Below are 14,151 nucleotides of genomic sequence, written 5' to 3' on the forward strand. Positions count from 1 at the left end.
CCACGTTGTTCATGAACCATGCAAGAATTTTTGCATGCTTACTTTCCCAATCTTCTACCTTGGATTGGTGATCTTCAATAGCCTTCATGCGAGCATTTCCTTCTAGAGCTTTTTCTTGATCACCATCAATTTTTGTAAGTTGAAGTTGAGGTTCCCTAATGGTGCCCATAACATATCCCCAAAGCTTTTTACCTTTGAGGTTGTTCTCCATGACGGCGGCCCACATCATGTAGTTAGTACCATTAAGCTTGAAGGAGAGATCAATCTTTTGTTCTCCTTCCATTATGTAATCAAGAATGGAGGACAAACAAAGAGAGAGATAAAACAAGACAACTAGCTATATAAATCAAGAGCACAACCAAGGCTCTGATACCATGTAATGAAATATGCGGAAAAGAAAAGTATGTCCTACAATGGACATTCACACATAGAAATCAAAGAACAAGTCCAAAAGAGGACATACACAAAAGCCAAGAATGGCTAGAAAACATAAAATCTTATAAATGCACTAAAGGGCTTGAAGAAGCCACACATTACAAAGGGGGAGACCCCACTTATTTATAGGCAAGAGAGGAGTGAGGGAGAGTTAGAGAAAAGCAAGAGAGAGGGACCATTGGGAGTCCCAACAAGGAGTCGATGGGCTCCCAACGGTCACAATTGTGACCGTTGGGGGCCCAACGACTCTTTGTTGGGGCCCCCAATGGCTGTGCATTAAATGCACAAAAAGTACAATAAAAAAAAACAGAAAAAAGAAATAAGGAAAAGAAAAAAAGAAAAAGGAAAAATAGAAGAAAAAGACTAAAATGCCCCTATTGGGCGAGTTTACAGAACTACCCCTTATCGGGTAGTGTATGATAAATATATTTATATATATAGATAGATATATATATAGATATATATATATATATAAATATATATATTACATATATTTTAACAACAACAATAGACTTGGCCATCCTCAAATGTCTAAAATTCAACATTTCCCAAGTTTGGGAAAATTTTGTAATTCTGAAAATTTCTCTTGTAAAGACTGCATTCTTGGCAAAATGAAAAGATTACTGTTTCATAGTAGAACTTTTGTTTCTTCAAGACCACTTGAGTTAGTACATTCAAATGTTTGGGGACCTACACCAGTTATTTCTAAAGGCGGTTATGCATATTATGTCATTTTTGTTGATGACTTTTCTAGACATACTTGGATTTATTTTCTTAAACATAAGTATGAAGTTTTTACTCTTCAAATTTTTCATAGAATGGTTAAAAATAAATTTCAAAATGATATTTCTATCTTTCGCACTGATTCAAGAGGAGAGTTTATGTCTAAAGAATTCAAAGACTATCTCAATTTACATAGCATTACACATCAAAGATCATGTTCATACACTCCACGACATAATGACTTAGCCGAATATAAACATCAACACATTATGAAAACTATTAGGACCTTGCTAATTTCAAATCAAGTTTCAAAAGGTTTTTGGGCTTAAGCCGCCCTAACTGCCACCTATTTTATTAATAGAATGCAGTCTTCTTCATTAAAGAATATAATTCTAATAGAAAAACTTGTCAATTTATCTTCTGAGTATTCTAGATTAAGAGTCTTTGGATGCAAATATTTTGTTTTTACAAACAAAAATGACAAACTCTCTCCTCCTTGCAATCTCATGTGCCTTTTTGGGATATGCTGATGATAAGAAAAGCTACAGGTGTTTCAATTTTCAAAATGAAAAATTATTTGTCAAGAAATGTATCTTTTTTTGGAAAAAGAAAGCTTCTTTGAATTCGAAAAATCTAAGGATGTCACTAAATATTCCTTTTTAATTGATCTAACTTCAAAATCCAATGAATGTGAGTGGATTTTGAATGTGACTTTGACAATGATTAAAGTCCTATTGTTTTTTAAAATGATGATAATGAAGAGAAAATCCATAGAGATGTTAGTCTACAATATTCAAGACGTAGAGAGCAAAATCTTCCATATGCATTAGAAAAATACTTCGAAGTTCCACCCAGAAGGACGTTTAGAATTTCTAGACCTCCTGAAAAAATTGTGTCTTATGAATCCTTTTCACCCACATATAGGGCAGTCATTGTATTAATACAATCATATGTTGAACCGTCATCCTATTCTCAAGCCAAAAATCATATAGAATGGATAGAAGCCATGAAAACAGAATTGGATGCATTAGAAAAGGCCAACACCTGGACTATCCAAGATATTCCTCCGGATAAGAAACCTATAGGCTGTAGGTGAGTATACAAAGTCAAAACCAAAAGTGATGGAACATTGGAAAGGTATAAGGCCGTCTAGTGGTAAAAGGATATGTCCAAGAGTATGACATCGATTATGAAGAAACATTCGCTCTTGTGGCCCGTATGACCACTGTTAGAACCTTAATAAGCTTGGCCTCCATTAAAAATGGCCTATCTTTCAATTGGATGTCAAAAACGGGTTTCTGAATTGGCATCTCATTGAAGACGTATACATGGAAGCCCCACCTGGTATTAGTATCCCTAAAAATAAAGCTCTTCGTTTAGAAAAAACTCTTTATGGTCTTAAACAAGCTCCAATAGCCTGGTATGATAAATTTAGTCATGTTATGCTTGATATTGGTTTTCAACCTTGTTTAACTGACACTGCTTTGTTTATTAAGAAATCCGATACAAGTATCATTATTCTCCTTCTGTGTGTGGATGATATGATTATCATCGGAGGCGACAAACAGGGAGTTGCAAATATCAAAACTCTTCTTTAAACTCACTTTGAAATGACTGACTTAGGGTTATTGATATATTTTTTAGGCATTGAAGTTGCTTATTCCCCTCGAGGGTAGTTGATATCTCAATCTAAATTTGCTTTTAATATTGTTTTTAGGTATGAAATTACAAATGATAAGAAAGTGGATACTCCAGAAGTTGTCAATGTTAAAATGAAAATTGATGATGGAGAACTTCTTGACGATCCTACTCCTTAAAGACAACTCATTGGAGCTTTTTCTTATCTTTCCATTAGTATGCCAAATATAGCACATGTTATTCACATTGCTAGTCAGTTTCAACATGCTCCCACCTCTATGCATATGGGAGCATTTTTGCGTATTATTAGATACTTAAAGTCCTCTTTTTCACGATGACTCTTCTTGTCTGCTTTATCATCTTTAAATTTAATTGCATATATTGATGCTGACTAGGGAGGTGACCCTATAATAGACACTCAACTACTGGTTTTTGTGTGTTTTTAGGTGAATCCTTGCTTTCGTGAAGGTGCAAGAAGCAGCAAAAATGATCTCTTTCCTCCACCGAAGCTGAATACAGAGTCATGACAACCACCACTATGGAAGTTGTTTGGCTCAGACGATTGCTAGCAGATATGGGAGTTGAAGCGATGCAAGCATCAAAAATGTGTTCTGACAACAAAAGTGTCATCTACATGGCAAGCAATCGAACGTTCTATGAGCACACTAAACACATTGAGATAAACTCTCACTATGTCAGAGATGAGTACTTACATGGGACCATTGATGTGCCATATGTTACATCAGATTATCAATTAGCAGACTTCTTCACCAAGCCTCTCGCTGCTCTCAGATTTCACTTCCTCTTAGACAAGCTTTTGCTTATTGTACCGTAAGTTTGAGGGAGAGTTTTAAGAATAAAGTGATATATATATATATTATATATATATATATATTATATATATTATATATATATATATATATATATATATTTCCTCTTTATTATTTTTTCTTTTTCTTTATTTTCTATTTCTTAAATATCTAGTTCAACTTGAGATGGATATACTGTTTAATCAAGTTCCTAGTTGAAACTTGACTATAGTATAGTTGTTGGACCCTTGTCCAACAACTATATTTAGAGCCGTTGGACAAGGGTCCATGTAATGAAGTGTCGGATGAAGTCTCCAAGAGCAAAACAAGAGAGCACACACATACACAAATAGCCACTAATAGGCAAAAGAACAACACAACCACTTAAAGTGGTAAGGCACCCAAAAGAAGAGGAAAAATATATATTCCACTCAAAAGGCTTCAAAGAAGCATGCATTACAATGGGGAGAAACCCCTTTATTTATAGACAAAAGAGGAGGCCTTGGAAGGGCTCCTAGAGGGACGTTGGAGCCCTTCCAACGGTCATAAATATGACCGTTGGATGCTCCAACGTCCTCCTAGGTGGGGCCCATTCCAAGGTGGAAAAGAAAAGAATAAAGAAAATAAAAAAAGAAAGAAAAAAAGGAAATAAAAGAAAAGAAGAAAAGTTACAATATGCGATAAGAAGTAAAAAGACTGTTTTACCCCTATGGGTCTATTTACAAAAGATATAAATATATATATATTTATATATGTAGATAGACACATAGACATATATATAATTAATATATATATGTGTATGTGTCGTGATCTATATATATAAATATATATATGTACAACATATTTTAACACCCCCCCTCAAACACACGGTGAGATCACCGAGAGTTTGCTAAGGAGAAAGAAGAAACGAGGCGATGGCAAAGCTTTGGTGAAGAAGTCCGCCAACTGGTACTCGGTTGGAACATAAGGCAATTGAATGGTGCCTCGTAGGAACTCATCACGAACATAATGGCAATCCATCTCAATGTGCTTTGTTCTTTTATGAAAGGTGTGATTGCTGGCAATGTAGATAGAGCTCTTGTTGTCGCAGCACAGCTTTGAGGGAGTTGAGAATGAGACTCCCATATCTTTAAGCAAACTTCTTAACCATACGATCTCCGTGGTGGTAGTGGCCATCGCACGATACTCTGCTTCAGTAGAAGAGAGTGAAACTTTTTGTTGCTTCTTACACCTCCAAGAGATAAGTGACTCTCAAAGAAACACGCAATACCCTGTGGTAGAAATACGATCATCGAGGTTACCACCCCAATCAGAGTCAGTATAAGCAAGTAAAGTAAGAGGTGAAGAAGAGGGTAAGAATAATCCTTTTGTTATGGTGCCTTTCAAATATCTGATAATTCTCATGACAGCAGCCATGTGAATGGTGGAGGGAGCAGTCTGAAATTGACTTGCACTATGAACTGCATGAGAAATATCGGGCCTAGTGATGGATAAGTATGTGAGCGACCCAATCAATTGACGATAAGGTGTGTGATCAGCTAAAGGAGTGCCATCACTGGCTCTCATCTTGGCATTGATTATTTCTGGCGTTTCCACCTTCTTGTCATCAGTCAGTCCAGACCTATCAATAATGTCGGAGGCAAGCTTCATCTGAGAGAGGACATACCCTTTGGGAGAGTATGCAACTTCAATACCTAAAAAATATCTTAGATAACCAAGATCAGACATATCAAAATTTTCTTTGAGAATATTCTTAATAAGGTTAATACCTCTCTTATCATTACCTGTGATAATCATGTCATCAACATATAATAACAGAATTGTAATGTGACCATTAGAATTTTTAACAAACAAAGCAGTATCAGTATAACATGAGGAGAAACCATTATCAAGAACTACTTTGCTAAAAAGATCATACCAAGCTTTAGGTGCTTGTTTAAGACCATAGAGAGCTTTATTTAACTTTAGAATATTTCCTTTACCAATTTCAAGACCTGGCGGAGGATCCATAAGCACTTCTTCATATAAATTTTCATTTAAAAAGGCGTTTTTAACGTCAAGTTGATATATAGGCCATTGTCTAATGGAGGCTAAGGCAATTAAACTTCGCACACTAGTCATCCTAGCTACGGGAGCAAAGGTTTCCTCATAATCAATTTCATATTCTTGGGCATAGCCTTTTGCAACCAAACGAGCTTTGTATCTCTCAAGAGATCCATCACACTTGGTTTTAACTTTATATACCCATCTACACCCAATTGCCTTTTTTCCTAATGGTTGGGGAATAATACTCCAAGTTTGAGCTTTGTTAAGAGCCTCTAATTCAACTTTCATTGCTTCAATCTAATGTGGATGATCTTTAGCTTCTTTAAAGGAAGTAGGCTCATGATATGAATGAATTAACATGAGACAAGCCCTATAATTAGGTGAGAAAGATTCATAAGATACAAATTTTTGTGGAGGTCTACTATTACGAGAAGATCTCCTAGGTGCATTAATAGGTTCTTCTAATGAGAGATCTTGAGAATATCTTTCAAGAGCAGGTTGATGTTCATTTCCTGACCGCCGGGTATATACATTTATTTCATTAAGATTCTCAATTTGAGAATCATTACCATGTTGGAGTATATCATTATGATGGGAGATACCATCACAAGTATTATCGCAAGTAATTGCATCTGGTGTTTCAATTCTAGGAGCAAGATCAAATAGGAAGGAATAGTCAAAGTTTTCTCTAGATGTGTGAACATCAAATCCATTTTGTTCTTCAAGAAAGTTTACATTTCTTGATATATAGAGTTTATTATTTCGAGTATCATAACATCTATAACCTTTTTGATTTTCACCATATCCAATGAATGCACATTCAATAGCTTTAGGTGATAGTTTATCTTGTCCTTGAACAAGCACAAAACATTTACATCTGAATATCCTTAATCTATTAAAATCTAGAGTAATTTTGAATAATTTTTCAAAAGGTGATACATTTTTTAAAGAAGCAGAGGGCATACGATTGATTAAATATGTTGCGGTAAGAAGAGCTTCGGCCTAAAAGTTTTTAGGAACATTTTTAGAAACAAGAAGTGTTCTTGTAGTTTCAATTAAATGTCTATGTTTTCTTTTCGCAAGACCATTTTGTTGCGGGGTTTTAGGACAAGATCGTTGATGTAAAATTCCATTTGTTTTGAAATAATTTTGAAAATCTTTAGACATGTATTCTCCTCCAGAGTCGGATCTAAATATAGCTATATTGTTTTGAAATTGGTTTTGAATAAGAATATGAAATTCTTTAAAATTATTAAAGACATCGGATTTGTTTTTAATAATGTATACCCATGTATATCTAGTAAAGTCATCAACAAAACTAACATAGTAGGAGTAGCCTCCCTTGGACAGAACGGGTGCCGGTCCCCATACATCGGAATGCACAAGTTCAAAAGGTCTTTTTGACACAAAATTACTATGAGAATACGGAAGCGAATGAATTTTTCCAAGGATACAATCATTGCATGTGAATGTATTTGTATTACAAAATTTTTCCAAAAAAGGAAAGAGATACAATTTAGAAACACTAGGATGTCCAAGTCTTTTATGCCAAGTCTCAATATCTTTGGATTGAACATGATTACAAAATGATTTGTTTGGCAATGACAAAAAATCCATATAATAAAGATCCCCTCTTCTATGGCCTTGCCCAATCCGCTTCCCGGACCGGAGATCCTGCACATAGCAATGGGTAGGTGAAAAAGTGACATTACATTCAAAATCGGTAATTTGGGAAACGGAAAATAGATTTAAATTAAGTTTTGGAATAATTCGAATTTTGGGAACAAAAAATTCTTTGTTTTCATTATAAGTTTTCTCAAGATTCCCAATGCCTTCAACATCCAAGGATGTTCCATCGGCAGTGGAGACAAAAGATTTAAATTTGTTGAGACTTGTTTTTGATAAGAGTGATGCATTCGGAGTCATATGAAAGGAGACACCCGAATCAAGAATCCAAGAGGTCATACCTGGGAAGGAGGAGATAGCGGCGCCGGAAGTGGATGGTGTAGAGGAAAACTGAGAGGAGCTCATCTTCATGAATTGTTGAAGAGTTTCGGTAAGATGAGCAAGGGACTCTTTTATGTCACCATCTTTCTTTGAGTCTTCATTTGGAGGAGCTTCACCAACGGAGGCCACCTTCTTTTTAAATCTTGGGCAATCCGGACGAATATGGCCCGGTTCATTACAATTATGGCAAATGATTTTCCTTCCTCCACCACCATTATTTTTGAAAAAATGAGGTGGTTTGTATGGCCTTACATTGTTGCCGGGTCTAGATACGGCATGAACTTCATCAACATCTCGTTTTAATGCCAAACGAGTCTCTTCTTGACATAAGTCGGCCAAAATATCACTTAGAGGAGTAGAGGCCCTATGGAGAAGAGATCCTCTAAGTTGCTCAAATTCGGGGCGAAGCCCATGAATAAATTGGAAAAATCTTTCTTTTTCCATTTGCTCTTGCCTCATAGCAATAGCACTACCTTCCCATTGGGGTTCGAGAAGGACAAGTTCATCCCATAAAGAAGATAGGGCACTATAGTAGTCCCTAATACTCATATCACCTTGTTTGGTAGCTCTTACCTTTTCTTGTAGAAAGAAATGCCTAGCAAGGTCTCTTTGAGTGTACATGCCTTTCATAAAGAACCAAGCTTCATTAGCCTTCTTGAATTTGGCGAGATTTGCACAAATTTTTAATTCAACATTGTTCATGAACCATGCTAAAATTTTAGCATGCTCACTTTCCCAATCTTCTAATTTAGAAGAGTAATCAAGAATAGCCTTCTCTTTTTCCTCTTCGTTCAAAGCTTTTTCTTCATTACCTTCAAACTTAGTCAACTTCAATTGTGGTTCCGGAATGGTTCCACATACATAACCCCAAAGTTTTTTACCTTTGAGATTGTTTTTCATAGCGGCCGCCCACATGCGATAATTGGTCCCATCCAATTTGAATGAGAGGTCGATTTTTGCATCCTTGTTGGCCATTTGTAGAAGAGGAATATAAATGCACGAAAGAGAAGGATATTACTTGTCAAAAGAAGATCCGATGAAGCTTTATCAACCAAGGCTCTGATACCATGTAATGAAGTGCCGGATGAAGTCTCCAAGAGCAAAACAAGAGAGCACGCACATACACAAATAGCCACTAATAGGCAAAAGAACAACACAACCACTTAAAGTGGTAAGGCACCCAAAAGAAGAGGAAAAATATATATTCCACTCAAAAGGCTTCAAAGAAGCATGCATTACAATGGGGAGAAACCCCTTTATTTATAGACAAAAGAGGAGGCCTTGGAAGGGCTCCTAGAGGGACGTTGGAGCCCTTCCAACGGTCATAAATATGACCGTTGGATGCTCCAACGTCCTCCTAGGTGGGGCCCATTCCAAGGTGGAAAAGAAAAGAATAAAGAAAATAAAAAAAGAAAGAAAAAAAGGAAATAAAAGAAAAGAAGAAAAGTTACAATATGCGATAAGAAGTAAAAAGACTGTTTTACCCCTATGGGTCTATTTACAAAAGATATAAATATATATATATATATATATATATTTATATATGTAGATAGACACATAGACATATATATAATTAATATATATGTGTATGTGTCGTGATCTATATATATAAATATATATATGTACAACATATTTTAAGAGTCCAACGACTCTAAGGAGAGCTCAAAATGAGCTCTCTTCTTCTCTTTCCATTTTGTATAAATAGGGGTGTTCCCCCTCAATAATGTAATTCAATGCTTCTTAAGCATTTTTCTTATTAATAAAGATTTTTTTTTTATTATTGTGTTCTTCCCTTTATACCCTTTCATGGGTTTTGCTTGAAGTGTCTTTTAGACATTCTTTTGGTGGATCCAAGTGCTTTTGTGGAAGACCATCATTTCATTACAAAATTTTCATTTCAATATTTATTCATGAACCATGCAGGAATCTTAGCATGATTATTCTCTCAATCTTCTATTTTTGATTGATGATCTTCAATGGCTTTGGATCGAGCATCTCTTTTAAGAACCTTTTCTTGACCTCCTTTAAGTTTGGTGAGCTTAAGTTGAAGTTCGGGAATCGTGCCCATCACGTATCCACAAAGCTTCTTTCCTTTGAGGTTGTTCTCCATAGCGGAGGCCCACATCATGTAGTTGGTATCATTGAGTTTAAAGGAAAGGTCCATCTTTTGTTCATGCCTCATTTGAATGATATAAAAAGAGAAGGAAAGAAATTTAGAAGAGTATGATCACTTGCAAGTACCACAATCACACGAACACTTTTGGATGCTTCTTCACGAACACGAACCCGAACACTTTCCTCAAGATCGAGAGCCCTATAGCTCTAATACCATGTAATGAAATGAGCGAAAAATTAAATACAAGCCAACTAAGGGCATACAAACACACAATACAATGTGCACAACCACAAATCCACTTAAGGATAACACAGTAAGCCAATTAGGGCTTGCAACACAATGTAAAAATACAGATTTTATTGATAAAATGCTTAGTGAGAAGCATAAAATAAATGTGGACGTGTCCCTATTTATACACAACTCAAGAGAGAGGGAGCCTTGGGAGCTCCCATAGAGACGTTGGGGAGCAGCCCCAACGTCTCTATGGGTAATCGCCATAGAGCCCCTTATGGCTATATAAATTACATTTATTTAAAAAGGTAAAAAACTATCTAACTAACCTTTTCCTATTGAACTAACCTAGTTACATAATGTGAAATGACCAAAATGTTCTTGTTGGGCATATATATATATATATATATATATATATATATATATATATATATATATATATATATATATACATTTTCTACCTCAAAGCCAGACTACTTGTAACCCTTCATTCTTAGGTCTATTGTCACTATGCCTTGATATTTTTGAAGTTCTTTTTATCTTTTTAATGATCCTATAATGCATAAATGGCAATGTTGACTCCTATGACCACAACTGGTTATGGGACATTGTTATTTATGGTCCGCTGAATATGTTGAATTTTCACCATAGGCCTTGGAGAGGTACAAGTTTGAGCAATCTCTTGAACACACAAGCCAATTCATTGAAAAGCTGGAGAAGGAGCTAGAAGAGTATCACAGACACATTGCACTTTACAAAAAGGGTGAACAAGTTGCTGAGAATTCCACTATGAGCTAAAGGTACTCAATTCTAGCGATACCTTTTGTCTTAGATATCATTCCAACATGCACTGTGCAGTGAACCTGTTTGTAGTCTGTGAGGCACAGGCAGAACCCCCTGCAATGACCTTTGATGCGTATTCATAGGTGCGTCCTGTTTGACCTTGCCAAATTTGTGCTCTCACCCTCCATGAATATTATCAAGTTTCATATCAACTGTTTGTAGTTTGCTTCCTGTATGTTTTATATGTGACTTAAGTAAATATGGATGTTCTCCATTTGTTATCTGAAGTTGGATGCTTAGAGAAACCTTCTCCATGCATCTTGCTAGTGCTTCAATTTATAAATTGTGTATAATGCTTTGCTCTCTTTGCATTGTCTTGGTGCTTATTATGTGAATCACTACATTAAATGCTCTTTCAAGCTTATTTATTTAACAAGTGTGTTCTACAGATACAGGCCCACTTATAATTTCATATACCGAAAACATTATCATTATGGCCTTTGGTTGTTCTCAGCTACATTGTCTGCACTCTATGTATTTGTATGTAGAAATTGAGTTACCATCTTAACTCAAACTGGATCTTTTTCTTCTTTTTTCGGCTTTATGGTCTCTCCTGCTAGTAGGTGTCGTTGGTTTGTTCATTTTGATATATAGCTATCTTCTGAAAAGGTAAGCATAAAATGAATCTGTTCAGGAACGTTACATGAAAGATGATTCTTGAACTTGGTTAAGATGCACTTTGCTTTCCTCTAAGTCATGAGACTGCATTTTTATATAAAACGCATTACTAAGGAGCCCCATTAATGAATTCACCAAGAGACTGTAGAAGAACTTTGAACAGAAGTAGAGGAGGAAATAATATGGAATAGGGTGCCATATTATACATGTCCGATAGCTCACCAAAAATGATGGGAGTTTTTCTTCCTTTTTTCCAAGGTTCGTGGACTAACTGCAATTTACAGTGTTTATGAATGTCAACAGTCATCTTTTTGGAACTTCTTTTATTTTTTTATGATTTCCATTGGTCTTGCTGAATTCTTAGGACTTATCTAGCATTTTTTAGTTGTGTTATACTAACTAATGGTAGTTAAGACAAGAATAGACCATGGCAAGATAAAAAGAAAAATCTGGCTTACTGGCTAAACATCTCTTATCCAACTTACAAAGCTAATTTTATTTGATATTAATAACTTTAATGATAAAAGGTTTGTGGACCTAGGGGTTTGTTCTTTTTGGTGGTAAGTTCAAAACTTTTATTTATCCACATCAAATTGATTGATGTTCTTGGATTGATTCGATTTGGAGAAGTCCCTTAAGCGCACCACCAGTTGATAGAATCACTAGAAAACAGCAGCTTGAAGATTATGTCTGCACATTCCATTGTACAGCTGTCACATGGATACGGATGTGGGAGCGGGACATGATGCATTTACGCGTAGTACGCTACTATAATTTTCAAAAATTAGGACATGGGGATACTGCCATACACCCACCTAGATGTATGTATGTGTAAGTATGTGTATAAAACAACAATTTTAAATCACTACAATTAGGAACATCAAATAATGATGAAACTACGATGAAATTGAAATGTAATGTAATTGATGACAAATTTTAAATGAAAAAAAAAATCAAGTGAATATGAAAAAAGTTATGACACGATGTTGACTGTGCATGAAACTTGTTTGACTATGTCAGTGACTGTAGTTTTGTGTCCATGAAGTGTGCGAGTGTCATATCATGTCGATACAGGATACACATGCTAAATGAAGTGTCCATGTGACATAGCTGTACAGGAAGTTTGATCATGTTTTGTATTTTGCCTTTCTACTTGCACCATGCTGTATATAATACTATATATAAACTAGTCACCTATATCGTTCGAAGAATTTTCTCGGTGAGGGTATTTCTCTGAGAGATTTTGACGAGTTAGAAAATCTCGGAAAAAATATCGGGAGTTATTAAAGTACAAAAAATATGAAAAATTATAAGAAATATATAAAAATAATAGGTATTCTTGTTAAATAGAAGGAAATAATTGTGAAAATCTTTTAAAATACAAGAAACCAAAAACTACAAAAATTGGGCTTAAAATATCTAAAATAAGTTGTTTTAAAAAATATCGCTATAATATCATGGTAATTTTGTTCCTGGAGATATTTTGAAAATATCGCAAGATATTTCCTTCAATATTGGCTACCTTGGAATAGCCGATACTAAAGCAATATTTTCAAAATATCGCCGATATAGGTGACATTGATATAAACATTTGTAATTTACTTTCCTGGTAAAAAATTCCCACAATTACTTTTCTTGCTTTCTATTCTGTTCCGATCCTTTTTCTGTTCCAATTTGCCACATTTGCTGCTCTTGTTACATTCTATCAGAGATCGCAACATTTGGTCCTCTTGCTGCTTGTATGTTTTTCCAGTCTTCGTTAAAGTTTTGACACTAAGTTCTACCTTTTTGTCTGCAGTTTATGGGTGGTTCATATTAGAGAATGTGATGGCATCTGATGCCTTATTGTAGATGTATTTCCGAATGGAATCTTATGAGTCACTAACTTAGCTGGTACATACCCAACATTGTGGCAGTTTTGATTGGTTCTGCCCTTGAGATGCTTTTGGTGCTGAAATGGGTCCTCTGTGTGCACCTCTGGCTATGAGCCTGTATGTTTAGAGACGGTTGTAAACATGTGGGCCTTGTTCTGTTGCATCGCCTACTCCTTGTGCAGTTACATACGTGCCTGTGATGCTGAATTAAGTAGCATCTTACATGCAGTTAGGTGATTGGCTTATACATTCAACTCAATTCATTGTATTTTATCTAACTCCTTGCCTTTGTAGAAATTCTAAATTCTTTCGTGGTATGAACATACCTGTAAGTTGATTAAAGTACTCTTGTTTAAAGATTGTTCTTTTATTTACTATGAGCTTCGTCTTTATAAAGCATTATTACATAACTCTCTCTCTCTCTCTCTCTCTCTCTCTCTCTCAGTATTCCCCAATTCTCCCCCTGCACATGCACCAGGGTGTACCACTAATGCATTCACAGAACTCTTAGCAAAAAAAAAAAAAAAACTTGTCCTTTGAAAAGGATTTGCCATCATGCTGGCCACTCTAATCAGAATAGGGACCCTTGCCCCGCTTGTCGTCATTTTAAATTGCCAGTGTCAATGTATCTCTAGCAAATATTTGGGGGCATTGACTTGAAACAATGTCCAAAATGCCCTTCGTTCCAAAAATATGCAGTATTAACCTTTTTCTGGGTTGAGGGGGGGTTGATGATGATAATCAAGCTGGGGTTAGTCTGACCCTACCAGCCTTCGATGCCCACCAAAACAGTGAATAAGCTCACTGTGAG

At 35.6% G+C, this 14,151-nt stretch overlaps 1 protein-coding gene across 1 annotated transcript in view; it reads left to right on the forward strand.

Annotated features, from left to right (window-relative positions):
* The window catches only part of LOC149818299 (RNA-binding CRS1 / YhbY (CRM) domain protein), a 70,125-nt gene extending 56,408 nt beyond the window's left edge, over positions 1 to 13,717 (forward strand). The window contains exons 5-6 of the mRNA XM_089984539.1: positions 10,657 to 10,805; positions 13,265 to 13,717. Coding sequence (XP_089840665.1) covers positions 10,657 to 10,803 — 147 coding nt within the window. The 3' untranslated portion in view covers positions 10,804 to 10,805; positions 13,265 to 13,717. The remainder of the gene's footprint in view (positions 1 to 10,656; positions 10,806 to 13,264) is intronic.
* The last annotated feature ends 434 nt before the right edge of the window (positions 13,718 to 14,151 follow it).

This window comes from Nuphar pumila, chromosome 13, assembly GCF_984573655.1.
Source record: "Nuphar pumila chromosome 13, dmNupPumi1.hap1.1, whole genome shotgun sequence".
NCBI lineage: Eukaryota > Viridiplantae > Streptophyta > Magnoliopsida > Nymphaeales > Nymphaeaceae > Nuphar > Nuphar pumila.